The sequence below is a fragment of the Corvus brachyrhynchos genome, unplaced genomic scaffold (genome assembly GCF_000691975.1).
Source record: "Corvus brachyrhynchos isolate BGI_N302 unplaced genomic scaffold, ASM69197v1 scaffold48, whole genome shotgun sequence".
In the NCBI taxonomy this organism is placed as follows: Eukaryota; Metazoa; Chordata; class Aves; order Passeriformes; family Corvidae; genus Corvus; species Corvus brachyrhynchos.
Window position 1 is genome coordinate 5,128,582 of NW_008240027.1, and position 23,772 is coordinate 5,152,353.

At 41.8% G+C, this 23,772-nt stretch overlaps 1 protein-coding gene across 20 annotated transcripts in view; it reads right to left on the reverse strand.

Moving 5' to 3' along the window:
- The window catches only part of PTPRF (protein tyrosine phosphatase, receptor type F), a 290,739-nt gene that overhangs the window by 238,156 nt on the left and 28,811 nt on the right, over positions 1-23,772 (reverse strand). For 19 of the 20 annotated variants that reach the window (XM_017743501.1, XM_017743496.1, XM_017743495.1 and 16 more), the window contains exon 2: positions 11,725-11,886. In XM_017743501.1, the coding sequence (XP_017598990.1) occupies positions 11,725-11,809 (85 nt within the window). In that variant the 5' untranslated portion in view covers positions 11,810-11,886. Of the gene's footprint in view, positions 1-11,724; positions 11,887-23,114; positions 23,205-23,772 lie in introns of those variants that run through there. The other variant, XM_017743484.1, reaches the window with a different exon arrangement.

Consider the following 23,772-nt stretch of genomic DNA (forward strand, 5'->3'; position numbering starts at 1 on the left):
CCCCCCCCCCGGGGAGCTGCTGGTCAGTGCTGCTCTGGACAGCAAAGCAGCGTTGTTGGCCTGGAGTGGTCCACACACAGAGCCTCCAACCTGCTCTGCTGCTCTGTGTGCTGTGTTATATGGGCTGGCACAACCATACTGTCTTCCTTAGGAATATCTGACAGTCTGCAGGACGGCACAGAAGTTTGGTGCTGTCAGAGAGATGGGTTCTTGCACACCACAGCAGCAACCACCAGACACACACCAGAGCCCTGCCTTGGTGAGCAAAGCCCCTGCAACCAGCAAAGCTCAGACACCAACTATCTACAGATAAATACACAACATGTACTGAAAGAAAAAAATCAAACACAGAATTACCTGCTACAGTTTGCAGAGCTGAGTTAACTGTATGGCTTCAGAAGATGAACCACACATTGTAACAGGCACCTGACCTTTAGTCATGCACAGATGTGGGCAAAAAGATAGCAAACCTACAAGGGTTCATGAGAAAACTAGTGGATGTTTGCAATTGTCATATTCTCCCCTGTATTCACCCACCAGCTCCTTTAGAGCAGAACTACAAAGTCAGAGAAGGGCACTGAAGAGAACTAAGGACCTGGAAAACACTTTCACACAGAGATACGTAATCAGAGGAAAGACAGTGACTGTCCCTTGAGTGGAGGATGAAAAAAGGACAGGATAAAAATATAAGAGTATCAGGTGACCTAGGGATGACAGGCTACGAGACTGTACCTTTCCTGGTTCATAAATGAAGACAAAGAAACATTCATTTTAAAAAATCACACAGTCTATTCAGAACACATCTGAGGGAACACTTTCTGTTTGTGTATGAAATTCCAGAAGTTCCTCTAGAAATTCAATTCCATGCCCAACAATCCTGCATGTCTGTGAGCATTGCTTAGTGCCTGACCTGAACTTCCCAGCTGCAGTTCAAACACATTACTTATTCTCCTAGCAGTGGATGGGAAGGACTGGCTTCCTCCCCAGTTAATCCTTCCATTCTGGCACTGGGATGCTCAGGTTGAGATGTTTCACCACAGGCATTACCCATGTGAGCAGAGTAGAAAGACTACCAAATGTGTCTTCAGGATGGTACTCCTCATTTCTGCCTGTCACTGTAATGTCTGTCTCCCTCAAAACAGCACTGCTTTGTCAACTCCTGTATGGTTTATGATCCATTACCACTGCAAGACCTTTTCTGTATACCAGCTGTCTAGGCAGTTGTCTCTCATTCTGTATTTATGTAGCTGATTACTCCTATTTTCAAACATCTATCCACATTTTTCCTCATTGACATACATCCTCTCAGATAGTTTCGCCAATTTGTAGACATAATTTTGAATTCTAATGGTGTCCTCCAACATGCTTGCCTCTCTTCCCAGCTTGTTGTTGCCTGCAAATTTAATAAGCATGTTCTCTATTCTATGAGAGAGATCATTACTGCAAATGCTGAATGCTACCAAACTGCCAAATACCCACCCTATGAGCAGATGTTTCACAGGAAAAAGTCTCATGAGGGAGCACTGAAAGCTTTACTAAAGATAAATGACATCTACTGCTTCTCCATTCACAAAGCCTGTTAGCCTGTCATTAAAGGAAATTAGATTGATCTGACCTTGACAAAACTACACTGGGTATTATTCCTTTGCCCATGTGGATAAAACAATATTTAGAGTTGTTGCAATTAATAAAGCTTTACAGAAGCAGTAATACAAGTCCAGTTTCTGAGAACAACTTCTAATTTTACATAGGAAACGGGAACTAATGTGGGTGGGGAGAAAAGGCAAGAGTATGAGACAATCTTTTTTTGTACCTCCTTAAAACATCTAGCATTTGTTGGCCATTACTGGAGGCTTATGTTGGGATAATTTTGGGATAAATGGACCTAGAGTTTGACACAGTCCGCAGTTACTGTAACACAAAATAATTCTGCAATTTGACATAAACTTGGAAAACACCACATGGTATACTGCATGTAACTTTAAATGTTAACTGGAGTTTCCTAAATTACACAAAACTACACAGGAAACTCTTCTCACACAACATACTACAGATTACAGACAATGCTGGAATTTTTGAGCTAAATCTGCCTCTGAAAAAAAAGCTTTATCTGCAACAGAAGGCTGAATGTCTAATGGAAAAGACATTGAGCACTGCATGGATGCTGACTGAACAATGCAGGGATTTTGTCTTAAAATGTAAAAAAAACCCCAAATCGTACTCTGCTCTTAAAATAGGGCACACGACTCTACAGACATATGAACAGTGGTGTATTTTAGCATTTGAGAAAAAAAACCCCAAAACTTTGGCAGTTAAATATCTTAAATGTTCCATACATTTACTAAGGCAGAAAAAGGTTCGACAGGCATTGCCAAGAAAGACAAGACCAAGCCCCTGTGGCCTGCAGTACAACCACAGAGCAACTTCAACAAAAAAACCTCTCTATTTCCACAGCTGCCTCAAGAAATAGACAAATGCACTAGAAGAGGAACTTCATGGTGTCGGTGCAAATTAATTCTCCCTGCCTACATTCCAGGCTGGGCACTGGAGGACCTGGAGGACACCTCTGCTGTGCACCTCTGGCTCTTGGGAAGGCCGAGATCAGAGCGGCTCTGGCTACCTTCACAGAATGAATACACAGGCAATTTAGTTACACACGAGCTCACACAGCATCCTTTACATAGTGATCCAGCATGAAATTCCCTTTATATTATTCAGCAGCCTGTTTTTCTACGGGTCACTCATTCCACAAATCAGGTTCTGTTCTCTCTGGACATTACTACAGATGCGCTTTGGTGGTCAAATGGTTTCACAGACATTTTAGACTAGAGATCTGTAAATAACACCACAGTCAGCTTTAAGGGTACAGAAGTATTTTTCCACTCTCTTTGTTTTTAAGAGCCTTCAAAGACAACTTTTGCAGAAAGAACCAAAAACAAATGTCCAACTCTTAAAATACGGTCCCTCAACTTGAACGTTGCCCCAAGACCAAGCAGGGCACATTTCAGCCATGAACTCTTAAAACGCTGAAAAGAACAGGTTATAACTAAGGAACTTTGTGTTAACCCCTGATAAACTGTGTGTAACGGAGCATAAAAAAGGATACTGGGAGTCTACTTGCTGTAGCAAGTATAAATGACAAGTCAACAACCAGGACCATTACCTATTACATCAAACAAGAGTAAAGGGAGTCTTTCCAGGTCTTGGACTACCCTCCTCATCCTCCCAAGAGCCATACTAAACTCTGTACTCAGCATTCCAAGAGTGAGAATACTGTGCCAGGACCAGGCATCCCTGTCCTTTAAATAGGAATATGAAAGTATTTTCTTATAAGTTTGCTTCTCTGAGGTTTTTCCTGCATCCTGGAAAAGCTGAAAGCTTCTGTTTGATGCTAAACAAAATACATAGTTGTCATCATTGTATCAGTATTTTAACCATTTTCAGCATATAACAAGAATCTCACTACTCATTGTTCAATTCTTTCAATGAATTTTCCCTCTTGCAAATTAAACACTCTGTAAGTACAATACACTATAGCTGCCTTGCTTCCAAGACGTTGTTTTTCCCCAAATGCAGGGACTGAAACCCTTTCTGCAATCAATGCATGGTAACTCTTGCAACTACCTCAAAAGACACAGTTTCAGTTTTGAGCCTGAAAACCAAGGAAATGCCCTATCTTAGGATAGGAACAACACCAAAGTGAGATCTTTGCAACACACTCTGTCTCCCACTCACACAAGTCCCCAGCTTTTGACAAGTGGGTGAAAATGAACAGTCCCACCTGCCAGGCACAGCTGTACTAATGCTGAGGTTCAAAATGGTCATTACAAGTGGAGTTTTTCAGGGGCAAAAGCCCTACATGTGTAAAGCTGCTGAGTATTTCCTGGCCTCTTTAAAATCCCTCTTCAAAACAACCTTTAACAGAAGTAACACAACAGTTGAAGTGGATTTGGCTAAAAATAAACACGAAGAAAACATGTAGGTGTTCTGCACCCTTATAACAAAGAGCAGAGGCTCAACAGTCACTGCTGTCTCCCCATGTGACAATTCACTGCCAAGGGCTTGTATCAGTCACCTTCCAGGTGAGCCAACAAAGTTATCATAAGTAGACAGAGTTTGTAAAAAATTTAAAAGAATTTGCAAGAAGAGCAGCAAAAGCAAGCAAGAATTCTGAGTGATTCCTTTTAAATCTGCAGTATTTAAGAGCGCTAACAGTGGATTGATGATGGTCCTTTCCACGAGACCCCAGTTACTTCCAGAGAATCCTCTATCAGCTCAAGTAGAATAACCTCATGTAGCAAAGACAAACCAACTCCAAACCTCTTCCTGATATGCTGACTTTATTCAAAGCACCAACTCAGAACAGTCACCATTGGTGCAACGAACCTCTGTTGGAAAATGGTGGCATTTCCATTTATTTTAAGGTTTGACCAGGTACTACCTGTATGTCTCAATCCAATCTTACAAAATACATTCCTGGAAATCCTATTGTTAATTACTGGGGGGGGGGAAGGAAATGATGAGTAATATATGCAGTGAAGGACCATCTGCAAAGCACAGGACAACTGTGAAGTCATTCCAGCCTGTACTACATGAAATGGAATATATTCTGTAATTATTTCTTTTTAATACCATGTGAATGCCCCTTATTGTGAAGGCTTAATGCTATGATGCATCAGAGAAATTCAAAACTAACAGACATACAAAGCTCTAGCATTGCAGGCTACAATTCATATACAAATGTAAAGCCATCATCCACTATAAAAAGTGCTTTGATTTAATTCAGTGATCATATGTCAGTAAAGTGTGCAAGGCAAAAGACAGTTCTATGACTTAAAGTTTCAATAAGCACCCTACAGTGTTTTCACACCAACGAAATAAATGAGATTTGTCTCTGGCACAGACAAAGCACTGATTCTCACAAGGGACTAAACACAGCATTCAATTAAGAGTACACCACGGCTTTTCAGCTCCTGATACATAAAGATAGACAACTTACCAGAGAAAAAGCACCCATGAACAGATGCTTTTTTTCCCACTCCTCTTTAAACCAGGCATGTTCAACATCAAAAAAGATTGACTAACATTTTGAGCAAACAAATTTCATACTCTTGGTTGTTCACAAAAATGAGCTTGATCATCTTATATTACAGTATCATTCTGAAGCACCAGTGTAATGAACAGATAATCAAAGAAACAAAAAAAGCATTCCTATTACCACATCATTGCTTTTTACAACTGCTCAGCTAAAACACTGAAGGCTCCAGCAGATCTTGCACGTTTTCCCTTTCTGACATCAGTACTAGTAATAGCCAGGAGCAGCACGACAAACCATATTATTTTACCGGTTTTCTGGCACCCCTTTCCATCTGCAAAGAATGTTACCATCACTACTATAGGGTACTTTAAATATCTCATTAAAATACACATAGCAGCCTCTGCAAATAGCCACAGCTGATTAACATCTGTGAATGAACACAACTCACTTGCAATTAGATTTGGAAAGTAAAGGGTAAGCTTTACCAAGATTGGTAGTCAGCTACAAACAGAAAGGGAAAATTACCTTTAAAGAATTACTCAGATGACTAAATGAGCTGGGATCCAGCAAAATGCATTTTAATGTACTTAGAGACAGATATTCACAAGCAAAAAGCCAAGTCACACTAATGAAATACGAGTCTGCATCCTGGGAATCAGAAGTCCAGAAAGGAATTCAGAGGTCACCGTGGAGGACCACGTTCCCAGCTGAATGCTGTGGGTAAAAAGGCTAAAGTGCCATTGTACTGTTGGAAAATGCAGCCACTTGTCTTGGTCCTGGTCTCTTGACTTTAAAAAACATATTGAAAAGTCTGGAGGACTAGTGAAGAACCATAAAAATTATATCTGGTCAGAATAAAAAAGATGAGCCCATTTTTCTACAACAGGAAGTACAAACTTTCAGGTTCTCTAACTCCTCCACTTCAAGTTGCTTCCCCAGGAGATTGCAATAAATAGCAGGAGTCTCCAGCCTCGCTGACAGATGTTCTAATATCCAGTATCTAAACCCTAAAAATGCATAAGTGTAGTTTGCAATAAATACAGATTTGAAGAAATAATGATTACTTGCCATTTTTACAGATCATACAGTAGCTAGATAAATTCTCTACCATTTAGTTTTCAAATCATGATTTGATAGCCCCCCAAAAGCTACGTGCTAGCTCATCCACAGCTGTTAAAAGTAGAAGCAGAAATTACTACTGAAATTATACAGCCTGTGTTACGCAGGTCAGAGTAAAAGACTGCTCTGATCCGAGTTCTGGCCTTAAAAATCTATGAATCTACACTGAAGATAAAATTGTAAGCAGGTAGTTCTATCGGTTTTCTGTATCACCAAGCAAATAAGCACACGCTCTCTCAAAGAACAAGTATGAAATATATCATCCCCTCAACATTTGTCACTTTGCTGGACACTTAAACACAGGAAGTCCCTTATGAAAGCAGGAGAGGAACTCTGGCTGTGCAGCTGAGTCTGAATGGTGCAAACGCCAAGTGGGGATGCTTAGCCCAGCACAGCAGCAGTGAGGGGCTTAAACAAGGAGCCATGGAGTCGAAGCAACAGTCAGAGCCTACACCGTGGTCTCCATGCAAACCACTGCCCCCCAGATGTCCCTGCACACTGACCACATGCTCAGAGATGTCTAAGAACAAAACCCAGAATAAGCTTGGCTGCAGTTACTACAGCACCTCTCTGGGTTTAGGAGCCACCACTCACGGAGGACACCGTGAGGACAACAGGAAGAGATCACTACATATTTATGCTGCTTTTACATCCTCCATAGTTCTTTGTACTGACCACTACTGGATGAGGGATTTGGGGCTAAGAAGACCTTTGACCTGGCAGCTGATGTTGATTGATGAATGCTGTTGGGTTTAACAATAAATAAAAAAGACAAATCATCATGCTGTGATTTGTTGTGGGTAGCAACCCAAACAAATTCATGTCTTCTGCAAGTGCTGGAGCTAAAAGGGTTATAAATACAGAAGATCATCTGTTGTCTACTCTATATGTGATGCTTGTCCTCACAGCATCCCTTCTACCTTGATGTCTGCAACATTTAGCTACAAGCAGGCAGCATTTAGGTATTTTACAGAGAAGTGCAGAATCCATTTCTACCTAAATACATATATTTATATATATGATGAGTAAGGACACCAAAAATAAACACTGCACAATAACTGTGGTTAATATTTCAACCTGTCCCTTAATGATGCCACCTCAATGCCTCAGGTACAGGGGTTTTCCTAAACAGTATTTTCCATGTTCTTCTTTCTGATGGAGCATGTCAAGCTAGTGAAGGTAGAATTGCAGAAAATTAATATTTACTTGTGCTGCAATACCTGGATCCAATCTCATCAATTACACATAATCACTACATGCAGTGTTTAGGGACAGGCATACAAACAGGAAAGCTGGAAACAGAAACTGATGCAAGGCAGCAGTGGAGAAGCCTCACGTCCAGCTTTTGGGATGGGATCCCTCTGCCCAGCTCTGCGAAGTGGCCATTTTCCAGGCTTGCACAACAGCAAGTCTGTCCCTCAGGGTGGCCTGGATCAGCTCTCTTTGGGGTTGAGCTGTTGTTGAGGCATCATTCAGGTTATGAAGCTAAGGCAGCAGAGCTGAATCAGAGTCAAAACAAGCCAAGCTGGTCTTGGGAGCACAAAACAATAAGGGCATACAACAGAGTTAGGGGACAAGGAGAACCAAGCACCATAACAGATGTTCTCTCCAGTGCTCTTCCACCCAAAATCTCCAGACAGCACTTCAGGTACAGTGCAAAATCCCTGGCACAACAGAACTCACCTGAAGCTAGAAAGGGCCATCTTACTATTCTTAGACATCACTGTATCTAGAAAAGCCATCTTAGTACTCTTTCTTTTCCCAACCATCACAAGCATGAGCATCGTACCTTTCTATTTCATTTTTTAATGTGTCTCCTTGATTCAATTAGCATCCAAGAAACTTTGATTAAAAACAAAAAAAACCCACACAGAAAAACCTCCCATGTACAAGATGCACATCTTTCAGATATAAAGCAGCTCTTTCTTTCAGGGGCAGAGCAGCCTTGAGACACTTCAGACTCGGGGTCCTTTCTGGCCAGAGGTGGTGGGAGCCAGAGCCCTGCCTTGACCACACCAGCTCATTGAGGCACGTTTCATCTACCCTCTCAAATAAAAGCCAAGTTTGCTCTACCTTTAGAAATCAAAAGGTGCAAATTATTTGTTTACCAGGTATCAATTCACAGGTAGTTGGCCTTATTCTGCCTTAGTTCTTTCCTTCTACAAGGTCACTTTTGAAGTGGTTTTATTCCTTAAGCCCTTTGAAATTCTGTGCAAGACAAACCAAAATACACTGTGGTTAGAAAAGACCTAGGATGGGTCACCCAGTCTCTTCCTTTGGCTAATGGAACCTGTGCCCAGAACTTCAAAAACAAAGCCTAATTTTTAAAAAACCAAGACAGCAACAAAAGACAGTGCTGATGATTTCTCATGACATTATTGATTTTTCCCCATTTTCTCTGCATTTGGTTTTGAGAGGGGATTTTTGGTAGTTTTTTTATTTTATTAGAATAAATGACACATTTTCAAAAGCTGAAAAAAAGCATCTTTTAGTTTACAATTGCTCTGAACATTAACTGAAATCTGCAAAGCCATTTTTCCCATGTACAATCAAAAGCTGACAGACAGGGAAGTACAGAGTGTATAAAAAAACCCCACACAAGCAAGCTGAGAGAGAATGGGTAAAACAGCCATCCTGAATCAGCTCCGAGCTGCTCTAATGGAATTAGGGTCACCCTGACAGAAACACAGTCAGATCACAGAGAAAATTTAATAATTTCTTATTGCAGTCTGTAAAAGCTGGGGAGGATTTGAAAGAGCTTTCTGCCAAATTAGCACTTCTGTATCCACTGCTCATGCGCATGTGCCCCTTCCCACTCACCTTCTCCTCCCAGCACTGCACCAGAGCAGCCAGGAAGCCACCACTCCCCTCCTGCTGCCACAGAGGCACCCAGTGAGCCCCTCTTTTTTTGACACTCTGCCACTCAGTTTAACCTTTAGATGCTCCTTCCACTCCTCATTGCTGACATTTTTCACAGCTCCCGTGAACTCAATTTCAGGGGAGGCACCAGCACAGCCCGGCGGTAATTCCGCCAGGCAGTACACACTCAACCTGCTTTATCTCAGGCATTAACATCCAGCCTTCTGCCAGCTGCCTTAATTGTCAGGAAGCTACAGCAGCAACACTGAGATGTGTTACAGCAACAGCAGGTGGGGAAGGCAGGGAAGACCCAGTCGTAGGTGCTCCCTGAGCACCCAGCCAGGCGCCACACTGCTGCCAGGGATGCAGCACAGCCCATCTCCAGCCATCCTTCCCTGCTCCTATAAAAAGCTATTTGGGGACTGACTCCAGAAACTCCAGGGACAACCCTGCTCCCATTATCCAGTTGGAGGAGTGTGCACATGGGGTGCTCCTTTCACAGCATCCCTCTCTAGCTTCTACTGGAAGCTCAGGTGTCCATACATTGTCATACCTTCCCCTTGCCCTCCACTACTGTCCTGAACCAAGACTCTCCAATGCCAGATTCACTAAAGCATCACTTGTCTGCATCACTGATGGCAGGTCATGTCAAATGCAGGGTTTGGGGGTGACATTTTACCCCTGCAGAGGCACAGAGCAGACAGGTCCTTTCACACAGCTCCTAGCCTCTGAGGGTTGGTGGCAAGATTCAGTGGGTCACATGAGAGAAAACCTCTAAATTGCTAAAATACACAGAGCAACATTTTCCATCCTAGGAAACCCTTGATTAATCCATGGTGGCTGTGGTGGTTAAAAGGTCAGTGCCCTCCAGAGCTGCCTTCCAGATTAAGAAAAAGTAATTCAGAGTCAGTCTGCACCAGAGAAAAAGGCATACATACAGATAAACTTGTTCCTCAACACTGAAGTGTTCCACACCTGAGACACCACACAGGAACAGCCCATTTTGTTACATTTAAGCATGTGGAAGTATTCCACAAACTCAACACTGAAGTATTCCACACCTGAGACACCACACAGGAACAGCCAATTTTGTTACATTTAAGCATGTGGAAGTATTCCACAAAATTAGCAAAGCACCTCTACCACAAGTTATCCTCAGGCCAAGAAATGTCCTAGGACACCTCAAGCTCCACCAGCTTCTGCACAGCTGTGATGTGAGTGATGCTTCTCTCCTTTGAAGGAGCCAGTAATAAGATAGTAACTTTCGGGGAATTTTTATACACCTCAGAACACTAAACAAGTATTTCTCTATGCCAGATTCCAAAATGGGCTACAATGTGCAGATGTAAAGTGATCTGAATAAGCACTTTTCAATAGCACCAGCAGACAACAGAGTAAGCTGAGGAAGGAGACAGCTGCTGCCCCCAGTTTAACTGGACAGCTCAGACTCATACAGACCCACATTCATCCGCTCTCTATGCAAGTCATCCCTAATGACAACAAAAGAATGAATTTGTATGTTTCTTCACATCCCTCCGTCACTCTTCACTTCATCTTCTCTAAATTTAGTCCTTCCTTTCAGTTAAGGACATTTAGGACCCCCCAGTCTGTTTTCTACATTCAGCCAGGTTCCTACCAACATGAATCAAGATCTCCTTCAACTTTCACAAAATTACATCAAGTTATAAGCCTGGTGACTAAAGCTGCAGTGAGAAAGACATGACCGCTGGCAGCTCAGGAGGTGCATCATGGTCACCTGGGTTTCAACTCAAGCATCCCAGGAGCTCCTGGTACTTTCGGAGACAAGGAGTATTCACAACAGCCAGAGACCATGATGAATGTGCAGACATTTGGACACCGAAAATCTGGGTACAGGTTAAAAAAAAAAAGGGAGAGAGGCTGCACAAATACTTGGGGACTGCCTAACAAATACACACCCCAAGATTATGCAAAAAGCCAAAGCCACGAGGGTTCCTGCTGTCTGCATAACCCATTCCACAAGACATTCCTACTATAAGGTGTTTTTAGTAGGCTACCATCAGCCATGCTTCTCTGCTCCTTTCTGTCCACAACAGCGTTTTGTGCACATTTCCCTTGGCTGGATGGGGCTAATTAAAGCCACTCACAGCAGCTCTATGGGACTACCAGGACAACAGCAAGGACACAACAGCTTAAAGTATGACCACAAGGAAACACTGTACTCCAATTCTGCTGAAATATAGGTGTAAGAGAGCTACACCAGAAGGTAAGAACTCACACCCTCTTCCCCAACAGCTTTCTCCAACAGCAACCGCCTGCTGACTCAGGAGAGATGTCTCAGTGCTACACAAATTACAAGAGCTGGCAAAAGAACAAGGAAGAAGTAACAGGGATTACTGTGACCCCAATACTTCTTTCTTCCTCCGCCCCCAATTTTCTTTACTCATCTGTACGTGTTAGAAATCAAACTGTCAGGTTTTGATCTTGCAGCTACTACAGAAATTCTTCCAGCACTTGAATAAATTTTGTCAGTCTTTTTAGTTCTACTCGTGCCCCTTCACACATACCCTGTTTATCTGCAATGCGCACACTGGGAAATAAAAGACTGGGGGGGAGGGGGGAAGTTGTCTCTTAGCCCTCAGTGTTTCCCGTACAAACCAAGAAGGTTTAATATTTCTGGAAAGAAATTTGCAAGGCATTCAGGCTTTCCAAAACCAAATGTCACTTACTGTCCGCTCTTACAAAAGGCAGCATCAAGCAGCAGAAGATGGCTGCTGGCACAGTGAGTACTGGGATGCAGAAGTTAGGCACCATATTCCAAAGTAGAGCAAGTCCTCTTCAGTCTGAGGCAAGTGGTCAGTACATCCAGTGTTACAGACACAGACTTACTCCTGCAAACCAAAAGAGGAAAAAAAGGAAAATTATTATGAAACACAGATTAACTGCTAGTATACCAAACTGCATTGCAAAAACATCATTACAGATACTTTCAAAGAGAAATTTAACTATTTTCCTTGCATGAGCAGTAGAGCACCATACACGCCTCCAAATTCAGTAAGCTGATTTCAAGGGTCAGGAGGCATAAATGCACCCATCTCCAAGTTTACCCTCATGTACAGTCTGGTTTATGGACCATTAATGCATCCTTTAGTTGCTGTTGTTCACAACAAATAGTTCCAAAGCTGCACATTACATACAAGAAGCAGTCTTAAGCTCTTGTAACTCTCTTCCCATGTGCCCTAGACAGACATGTTTGACTGCATATGCAGGGAGGTTTGTGATCAAATCGCATGTAAAGCATAGCCTGGACCATCCAGCTGGGCTGGTGTACACCAGACAAGTCTCAACGGGTTCAAGCAGAAGAAACAGAAGCTGAATTGGATCAGCTGTCAGCTCACAGGGCTACCAGAGTCACAGCAGAATGTTATTAAGGAAAGTGTCTATAAAGAGAAGCTTTACCCAAAGCAAACATGTCAGCTTGAAACTCTCCAAAATGGAGAGGATGACTACCTAAAAGGATTTATGAGTGGATATTCTTTCTCCAAAATAAAGCAAATTATCTTGCAAATTGCCTTAACTTGAGCATCTGCTTGAATATTGAAATACAGAAAATTCCTTGAAAACCAACCAGAAAAAGGCAGGTATTTAAAAGAATACAATTTCTGTGTATCTGCCTTTTCTATCTTTTAACGAGAATATACTCATTGTACTTTCACCTCAAAGTCTAAGGTCTACCTGTTAAGACAGACTTTAAAGGAGCTAGCAAGCCCCATGCCCTAAGTGATCACACTCAGCAGTCACAGGGGCTCACACTTTCAATGCCAGGCATCTCAATGCAAGCTCAAGAGTTATTTAAAGGTTGGTGTAATTCTCCACAAAGCTGCAAAAGTTACCAAATTTACCAACACAGTATCATTAGTGAAAAGATCTCATGCTGGCATATGCCAGCCTGAGTGGACCTCGTGAGTATCCTTGAAGCAAAGTATCTGCAGCTGTGCACGCTGTGTGTGGCCCAACGCACCACTCTTATGCTAGCAGACATTTCAAAAACACCTTCAAGACAGCTCTAACAAAGATATTTTTGAATTTTGCTAGGTTTGGAAGTGTATTGTTTTTTTGGAAACCGCTGAGCTTTTGATGGAAGTATCACAAGTCACAAACACGTCTACTTCTGACAAAAACATGGTGCTCAAAGAATGCCAGCAATGATCGTGCCTAGGGAAATCCACAAGAAATCTCAAGAGAATCTACCTTGGCAAATATTTACATTGCATAGTACTAACAAACAGGAGACCATGATTCTTCTCCATTCTGTTACTGTATTTGCACAGTAAATCTTTTCACGTTATAATATTGCACAACACAGAGAAATCTTTATTTATGCAACATCTTCTGCAGCCAAGACATCTGAAAATATTTTACAAAATAACCTAGTTCTAACCTAGATGCAGAGAGAATACTGATCATCTCATCCTGTTTTTATTGTCTCAATGAGAAGGCATAAATCTAACTAAGTTCAGCAGCAAGACTGCGAATACTGCAGAAGAGGCTCTTTGTACCAGCCACACACTCAGTTATCTTTGCTGCCTTCCAACTTCCCTATCCTCACTCATCTCCCACCAAAGGATTACTAAAAGCACCATTAACACGTCTTACATAGCAAAGACAGAGACAGGTAGTTGTATCTCTATAGCTGCATAAGTGCTATTCCAACGAGAAACTCTGTTCAGTCCCCAAGCAGTTGGCCCAGCGTTAGCCAGCTCCCCAGATATGGCCCATACAGGAATGGGAAGAAATGCCTGGATCAAGAGGAATGATTATGTTTCTAAATACTGCATGTACAGGGCTAATTTGTGCTGCCTGGAGAAGGGAACCCACTGAAGCACTTTAAGCAGCATTACATCTGGCTCAACAGCAGCCAGAATCCTAAGAGGCTACACTTCCTGGGGAGAGGTTGGGAACACCAAGGTTTGAAATTACTGCGTCAAAACTAATGATGTGTCGAACTCTCTAAGATAAGGACAGTGAACGAGTTTTATAGGTAGTGCGGAAACATCTTAGTATTTGTCAGACCACACTGGGGATGAATAGCTTTCAGAGAGCCTTTCCTCTTTCATTCACTTCCATTAACAACAAAAGTGCCTCATCTAATGGTGCATCTCGAGCGCAGATTGCTCAGAGTTGTGTCAATGGCACCTCCACAGCCCTCATTCAGAAGTAACTCTCAGGAACACAAAACCCTCCGTTAAAGAATAGGTCTGTCTCTTGATTTCTCTCTTCTTTCAGCAAATGTGATCAAGCTTCTCTCCAGTTTCAACAGATTTATAACTTTCCTCTCCAGCCCATGAGATACATACCAGCATGAACCATGCAAAACTGATGAATTGTCAGATACCCTACCAGATGCTTCATAGACTTGATCTTTTTCAACTGTTTAGTGCTCTACATAATTTACCATCTGGTAGAAAAGCCAGATTTTCTTATGCCAGACTGCTGTCTATCCGTCCAAAGTTAATAGACCACCTTTGGCCTTTAACAGGATCAAAATTTGCCACTTCCTCTTTCCATGGCTGCTCTGCCTATGGAAAAGTTGTCTGTATTCAATAATTAAAGACCTTTAAATTGGAATGTTTTAAAATTTTATAAATCTCAGTAGCTGTCATTCTCTTTTGAAAGTGAAAATATTAAAAAGCTTCTCCCAGTGGTTCAGCTTTCCCATTTTTCAGAAGGGATGATGCTCTCTCACAACAAGAAAACCCAATACTCAAAGCAAGGGTGACAGCTGAAGCTCAGTTAACCCTTACAAGGGCCAGTGTTACTCTGACAGTGTTGAACAGCAATCTTGAACCAATGCTAAATGATTCCTTTCCTGGGGCAGAAGGCAGCTTGGATGAAAAGTAGCTAAAAACCAGATGATTTTGGTAGATTTTGGTAACAAATACGAAGTCAGTATTCCTTTGGCAAAATCAACTACAACAGCAACTGACCAAATAATGCTCCTACAAGTCTTTATGTGTCTTTTCCCCAGCAACCTCATGCCTCTTCAGGCTGCTCTCTCTTCCATCTGGACTGATCTACTGCGCACCAGACGACCGTAGTCCCATCATTTGAAGGCCTCACTTAATCTCTCTGCTTTGACCAGCATCTCACAACTAATACTGCATTTGGGAGCCCAGACACTGTACAAGAAGGTTTTTCAAAAACACACGTACATTCTCATTTCTCCTTCTGCATCTGGTCCTGGCAATATTATAAACTCTAGACTACATAACCCAAAATTAGGCTGAGGCTAAGCACTCCAGATGGCTTTGTAAAAACAGCTTTGAGTTTAGCAAGCTAAACTCCTGCCTCTGCTCCAAACTCAGTGTCAGAGCTACCGTGAGGTAGTTTGGCAGAAAACTAGAAAGCAGGAAAGCACAAGAAAAAACTAGCATTCTTCATTTAAATATATCAGTTTTTGCTGTGGGGCAGGTGGATGGAAAAGAGGCGGTCTTGAGGACGTTTTTTGAAACCTACATGGTTTGATTCTTTCAGGCAGGCAGAAAAAGCTGGACTCATTTAAAACAGAGCCAAGAATACCAACAGCTCATATGGTACTAAGAAATTCTGGCAATGAGTACGTCTCACAGGAGACAGCAAAGAGATTAGAAAAAGCAGTCAACTTTGAAGAGTCAAGAGGAATTTCAAACCAGCACTGAATAGCTTATGTCCTCTATGAACTCTTCTGTAAGATAAACTGAACCGAAACAAGTGTCACGTGAGTCACCAGCCAAGACTGGCACAGTGAAGAAAAGCATCCCCAAAGCAAGCCTGCCCATTCCAAACCAGGGACAAAAATACTGCACTAAAATCACTTTTTAGGTTAAGCTACTTTGCAACCCAAACAATCTAAGAAGTCAGCACAAAAAGTTCCCTCCAGGAACCCCTGTACATCCACAGAACTGCCAGGTTTCGTTGCGTGTGTGAGTATTGACACTGCCTTTGCTGTGAAACACAATAAAGAGACTCTGGAGAAACTTACAGGGTAGGAAGGTGAGCCCAGTGCATAAGCAATGTCCTTATCTGACCTGGAGATGTAACAGTGTCTTTTCAAAAAGGAACCTGAAACAATTGTGTTTGTTTTTCAAGGTAGAAACTTCCTGAGCATTCTTGAGGTAAGCCCAAGGATACAGGTCAGAAAATACCAACTGGGCACCACCCAGACCATGGTAAAGACAGAGCTGAAACTACATCAGCTTCTCCCAGCACTACTGCATGTGCAACACAATTAAATTTGCCTCCTGGACCCCTACCCGCTACTTGATATTTTACACAAGTACCTGAAGGGAAACCAGTGCTCCAGAGGGAGCCAATCAACACAATACCACCTGATCAACTCTGGGGTGCCACACCAGCGATGGTGATCATGTGCCACACAGAGCATTAAGGCAGCTCTTTATTCTGTTAAAAGTGAGAACAATAACTGGCTACGGCTCAGCTGCTTCGCTCTGTACATAATGCCTCATCTGTGCTCAGGAGGAGGAACAGGAAAACCACAACACACCATATAACTCAAGATCATCATACTGCACACATTAAAAGTTGTGGAAGCACAGTTACACACAAGCTAATGACTTTTGAATGTTTCACTTCGCTACATTAGTATTCCTTTAGCATAGATTTCTTTGTGCTTTTCTGTGAGAAATATAATATAAAGAGACTTGGGGAGTACAGCAATATGGCCAAAAAAGACAAAATGAGTCTCATTTCACTCCGAACTCCCACATGCAGGGAATGTATTAGAGAGATTCAGTGGGGAGATATATGAAGATGGCAACAATGGCAACACTAGAATAGATTTAGGGAGGAACTTCCTATGAACTTGCAATACAGTAAAAAGGCCAAAAGCTAAAGAGACTGCCACACAAGCAAAGGTACCAACTCCAGGACCCAGGTGTGAGCAGGCCCAGAGCATCAGTGTGGTGCTCTCAGTTACAAGACTCTCAAACCATCTGGAGAGAAAGGATGAGCAAAGCAATTCAAGAACCAGGAAGGATAAAAATCTCTGTCAAGTCACATACACTAGACAGACTGGCTAAGGATTTGATAGCTATCTGTAAGTACGTGAAGGATACAAAACAGCAAGAAAGGAGTGGAGGAGTATAATTAGCCATGGGCACATAACTGTGAGAATGAGACAAAGCAAAAGAAGGCTTATGTTGAATATTCTCAGTAAACAGTCAAAAGAAAAAAGGGAAACACACCCCTCCCCAGAAGTATTTTTCCCAGAAGGAAAATGTTTCATCATCTGTTTGGAAAGAAAATAAAAATGGGGTAGGAAAAAAACAAAAAGAAAACCCAAAACATCCCATAATCTGGGAAAAAACACCAAAACAAACCAACAAACTAACACAGGCAGATTGGTATGGAGCAATATATGTAACAGCAAGAACAACTCAAAAGTACTTTAAAAAGATTCCCCTTATTTTGATAAAGCATGAAAAACTGAGAAGCGTTAAGCACAAGCTGGCCCAGCTACAGGTCACTGTGATCCTGAACATGTAATCCCAACTTCACCCAAGCAGAGGAGCAGAGCCACTTTTAAGCAGAATACAAGCACAGCTTGAATATTCCTGTCAGCTTTATTGGCTACATTGGTTCTGAAGACATTAATTTCTGAAGGTGTCATTGCCTGCAGACAATACTAGATAAGAAAGAGGAATTTTTCCACTGGAACAAGGATTATGAAGGGCCCCGTTAAATAACTATGGAGATAAGTTAAAACATCCACTTAAAATATAGATCAGCCTTGAGCCTCACAAGCCCAGCTATCACTCACAGTGAGCACTAAGCACAGATTGCTGTAGATCACCCTACCCAAGCATAAAGGCTCCTAATGCCTGCCATAAAGTCTCCTTAAAAGAAGTAAACTATTGCATATTGGCTTTCCAAAAGAGGTCTCCTACATTTACAGAATAGGCCCAGCAGTGCACCCAGATGCATGAATTACAGATCCAAGGCAGTAGAAAGTCCCACAAAAAATAATAGAAGTAAATTCACCTATTCCTTAACTATCAGCAAACTCCACTAATGTGAAGAAATGTGCTCATGAGTCAGACATTTCCACAAAGCAAGAATTTCCATGCTTTTACTACAAATTACTGTACACGTGACAGTATATTCCTAATACAAATGACTGTGCCAGAACAGGCTTGACTGAATTCAGCACAACAGAAAACAGTGGAAGGACTAAAATCACAAGGTACTAAGTCCTCTCCTCTAAACCCAACTCCAGGGCATTAAGTTCTGCACATTCAGGGTGCAGACAGGTGGTTCTAAACTAAAGAGAGGGAGAGCTGAGAAACGCAGTCCTTCTGGGCTTGCTGCTTACAACACACCACAGCTGAGTGCCATTGACTGTACAGCTGTGGTCCTGTTACTCCTGCATCTGGCTCCAGCAGTGCCAAACACGCTGCTTCTGCATCTCTCAGACTGACAGAAGAACATGCAAGGCAGAGCAGACCTAACATCCACTGAGCACCAGATCTAATTTTAATCAAAACAGCAAGAATGCAAATGATTGACCAGATGAGAGATAATCTGTCCTTCCATCCCTTCAAGGATTTGCACGGTGTCTAACGGCTTGAAGCCAAACTAAATCCTGAATCAATTCTAGTTCAAAATTAAATCAGTTTCCTCTTTGTAAGAATGCTTTTACTCTATCCACGTTATCTACTCAGCTTCCTTAGAGGCCTCAGCGTCAAAATTTTTCAGAGACCTCCCAGAATCTGAGCAAGCCTTTTCTCTGGCTTGGAGATTTTGAGCAACTTCTAGAAATTTTCCTTTGCAGAATCCATCAAAGTCGGACCCTGTGAGAATGTGATCTTCAGATATTGTGTTATTTTCTCAGTAATTTTTGCTTCAACCAGAGTACAAGGTACATAAAGAACTTTCTTCGGGGGGGTGGGGGGAAGTTTTTCTTTTTAACAAAAAATCCCTTACTTTTGCTGGAAGTTCAGTTATGTTTTATGTATCATAGCATACTATAGGTGTCTGCTCACTTAATGCCTTCCAGATTAACAGCTTATTCTAAATCTGCTTTTGCCAAGACCTCAATTTCTGGAATTTGCTTAGCTTTTATATTTAGAAATACTGGGCACAATACTAGTACCAAGTCTTCTACAACATTTTCAGTGGTTAAAAACTGATGCAAAGTAATAATTTCATTCCTCTTCCTTAACTGCCTTCCTTAACCTCCTATCATCCACCAAGACAAATTTTCACACAAGACAATGGCACTGATTTGCCTAAATTATTTATCTTCTATGTATAGTCAGCAGTTCTTCAAAGCCCACCTTGAATCTTTCAATTTTCCTTTTATACTCATTATACTTTATATACTCTACTACTGATAAATGGGAGTTGGGTTTCCAAATTTTCATCTCAAACAGCTTCTCAAGCCTGCCACCTACCTAGAGTGAATTACTCCCAGCTAACTGCTTGCTAATTTAACTGCTTTTCCCAGCTTGCTTTCTTGTGTTCCTCTATTGATTTCAAGCCACATCAGGGAACTGATTCACTCCCTCCTTGCACCCTCCCTTTTTCTTTTCTACTTTTACTTTTTCCCATCATAATATTAAGGATGCTTTGAGTAACTTGTTCACTTTCTTGTAAGCTACCCTTTCTGAAGTTTACCATCATTCTCAACACTTTAATCTTCTTGTCCCCTCTGAGCTTGATGTATTCATGCCCTACATCCACCACGGTCATGGCCACTCACAAAGACGTATGTGAGGAGCCCACAAACACCTTCAACCTTGATGATGCACCAGGCAGCTTGACAAAGACATGAGTGATTACATAATCCTGAGCAACTACTTGTGCCTGCAGCTATTTTAAGCCAGGCTCTGGAAAGAACACACATGCTGGTGACAAACCCCCCACCCACTGTCTCGCAGCCACTGTCACACGTGGCAATTGAGTAAAAAAGGACGTACTGCTTTGATCCTGCTTACAGAGACAATAATCCTTTTCCACAGGTCCACCAAGCACACACAAAGTGCCAAGTTCTCAAATACATCTTGGCTGCCATCCTTTCTAGACATGGGCACCACCAGCTGAGGAGCAGCACGGCTCCATCAGATGGGATCCCCGTCCATCCCAGCCAGCCCCTGTCAGCCAACACTAACCTGTGCAGGAGAAGACAGAGCAGGCTGCCATGGGGCTGCCTTCTTCCTAATGCTATCATTTAGGAGACAACTTACGCCCTGCTGGAGGGTTTATGTATCCAATTAAACTTCCTGTAATTCTCATCTTGTGAAACTATGAACATTTTCAATGCTAGATTTTGGAATTACTCTCTCCTAAAGGGCTTTGAAGTTAATTATATCATAGTTGTTATTACTGTCTCAGCCACAGATTCTGCTTGAACCCCATTATTGTGTGTGTTACTGAGGGCTAAAATAAGAATAGCTGCTGTTTCAGTGTGCTCTGGAGCTAGCCTTTCCTTCAAACTGCTTCTATAACCTTTGCCCAAACATTATGTATGCTCAGTTTATATGCAGGTAGTTAACAGAGCCCAGTAGGGTAAACGGACTTATTACATTTATTAAACTGAGTTCTCTCCATGCAGAACGCCCCCAGCATCCTGCAGTTCGCTGGCTCTGGAGGCATTTTGGCATTTTGAAGACAGCACCCAGAAATTCCCTCCGCAACTAATAAGCAGGAACTATGAAAGCACAACTTTCATGCAATTGCCTTCTGTATGAAAATGAAAACTGTTTCTGTAACCTCTAAAGAAACCAAGATGCAATCAAGCTTATTGTAATAAGATGCTAAATTTATTGATTACTCCTTTTTATTTTTTCCTTCTACTAAGATCCCCTAGCTTTGCTTCACCAAAAGAAAACCACCTCTGAGGTGGCATATACAACACAGCACCCAAGCCATATTAAAGAAATGTATATTTAAAAAAGCCCTAGGTGTAATATAATGCTTATTGAAGATGAAGAAACCAAAGGTCTGCAAATTGTCAAATCCTAAATTAATGGTAGCAAGTCAATCTTAACTCTTAATATAAAAATTTCTATTCCTAATTTTTTATTCCAAACTACTTCTCTCCTTCAGTAGCACTTCAGGCTAAAAATTAAATTCAGGTTTTTTGCATCACATTCTGTACAGTAAGACACATAAAACATATACACATCAGATTTTGTCTCATATCTAAGGCTGTGTGTTCAAAACCGTTTGATGGAAGAAAATCAATTAATGTATTTTACAAGTCTTCTTTGTTTGTTAGATCAAAGCAGTAGTTTCCTACTTGTTTCCTGTCCAGAGGGACTGAGATAACAGCTGCATCAAGGCTGCAGCAAATCCAACACTTTCTGGACGGACCAGCCATCTTCCATCTTTCACGCCACAAAGCAAATGCCAGGACTTTTCAAACAGGCCAAAATCTGCTTCCACACTCACATTCTGCAAGTAAATTCTTATGTGGGGACCACACTAAGTGCTAAGCACTTAAGAGGCAGCAGATAGGAAGGCTCCACATGGCTGTGGATCCGTGCTGCCTGACACCCTATCAAGGATGCACAACCTCATCTGCTTCGGATTAGAAAGATGAGAAAAGCTGGGAAGGCTAACAATACTCTGCACATCTTAATGAAGCTATAATAATCGCCTTTGCCAACCCTGAAAGAAATCCAAAACATAAAGCCAAAGTAAACATTATTACCTCTCAGGTGAGTTGGATACATCACCACCCCTACACAGCACTTGCTGCTCCTTGCATCTTGCGTGATCCTGAACCTCCCACGGACCCTCCTCATCCACCATAAAATCCACACTAAATTTATCACAGATTATGTATGACTTTGCTTTTTATAACCAACAATTTTCTGACTACTAGAAAAGGCATGCTTTGCTAACCGAGGGTATTCAGTGCATGGCAGTTATGTAGCTACTTCCAGTGCCTTTGTTATTTCTGCACTGGAGAGGCAGGAGGAGAGATCAGTTCTCACATTCAGCACAGCACTCACATAGCACAGATAGAGAGATACGGGATGTTCTTCACCTCTTGGTCCTCCATCACATCCTACGGCTCTAAAAAATGTAAGTTTTGCAATTCAACCTTAAGTAAAGCATTCAAAGGAAAAAAGGCAAACAAACAAATTTCACCACTACAGTACTTCTATTTCCACAAGACAGTAGCTTCCTTTTGATTTTTATAATTTGGTCTTTAAAAGCTACTCTTCCTCCAACTTTGAGAACATTTCCTATGTAACTCAGATCTTATAACTTCTATGCAATCTCTTTACCAGGAGAATGGTCCTGTGCTAATGGTCTGAGTCAAGACAAACCCAAATTCTAATAAAAGATCAACCTAAAAAACAAATTATGTACCTCACACAAAACTGCCCTTTTCTAATGGAGACTTCTGCCAATAGCAGATGGAAAGACCTTTGAAAAATAAGACATCCAATATGCCATCTGCAGCAACTTTGAGCTTTGCTATTGAAATCGTTCACTCTTTCCTTCCAGGCCTCCACCTTTACATGACCTTGAGTAACACATAAAGAGGTAATACATAATGTGCAGCTTCTTGGGATATTATTCAGTAAAACCTAAGGAAAGAAAATTACTGCTAGCTGTTTTTTCAATCCATTCGTGCGTTAGAGTGCTGAAATGCATACTTGGCGCCATTGAAATCACATTCAATGTACGTTTTAGCGTACTTAGGAGGAAAGCTATTTTAATTTTGTTAGTTGCCAGAATATAAAATCCTGAAGGGAAAAAAGCTTCCAGCAGAAAAACAGAACAGATCCTAAAGGGGAAAGACATTACATCACTTGATGAAAAACAAAGGAAAGCTTAAGGAGGACCAGGTTAAGTACAGATCCAAGAAGAGGAACAGCCCCTTCTTTCCTCCACATGGCTGATGCTAGCATGGGGCTAACAACATAAAATGCAGCACCTTGTTCATCAAATCCAAACACATTAAATTAACAGCAGCACAGCAACTCCTCAGCTGCCAACAAAAAATGGCTCTGAAGCTCTTAGCGACTTATGGGGAACATGGTCCAAGTTTTAAGCATTTACTTTTGGATATGCAATGCCACCAGATGTCCAAGCTTTTTCTTACCTGCAGACTAATACATCAAAGTGGCTCTGACGACATTCCCTCTCAAAGTTTGTGTGCTCCAAGTCTGCAGCTGTGTGTCCATCACTTCTAGATGCGTGCCCAGCCCATTAAAGTGGACCTGCGCCAGGTGTGAGCAGACAGGTGGTTTTGCCCAATCAGCAAGAGCACACAACACCACGTTCATGCCAGTCCTATGTTTATTCAGGCTACAGAAAAGCAGGACAAAGTCATCCAATGCCAGAGCTCATACCCCTGGTTCCTTGACCTCCAGGCAGTGCATGGATTCTGCATCACTCAAACCTGCTTTGGTTTTACCCTTGTGGGTTTTAGTAATTATGCACATACACAGAGAGCTTGCAATCAGTGTACTCTGAATTAAATTTTAACCAATAAATGAAGTATTAAAAGCCACAAAATTTTTTATAACACTTTAATTGTGTATTACAGAACTCATCTGGTAACACCTAATTATAATTCTAAATGAGCAGCAATTAACAAGCTATTTTACGGTGCCTAAGTCCAAAATAAACAAGGTCAGGACAGTCCTGCAGAAGGAGCTGCTAGTATGCACACTGCAGAAGGGAGGCCAGCCTATGCTTGGAATGCACTCATTCACCAATTTCTGCCATCAAAGCACAGAAATTTAGAAAGTGTAGGG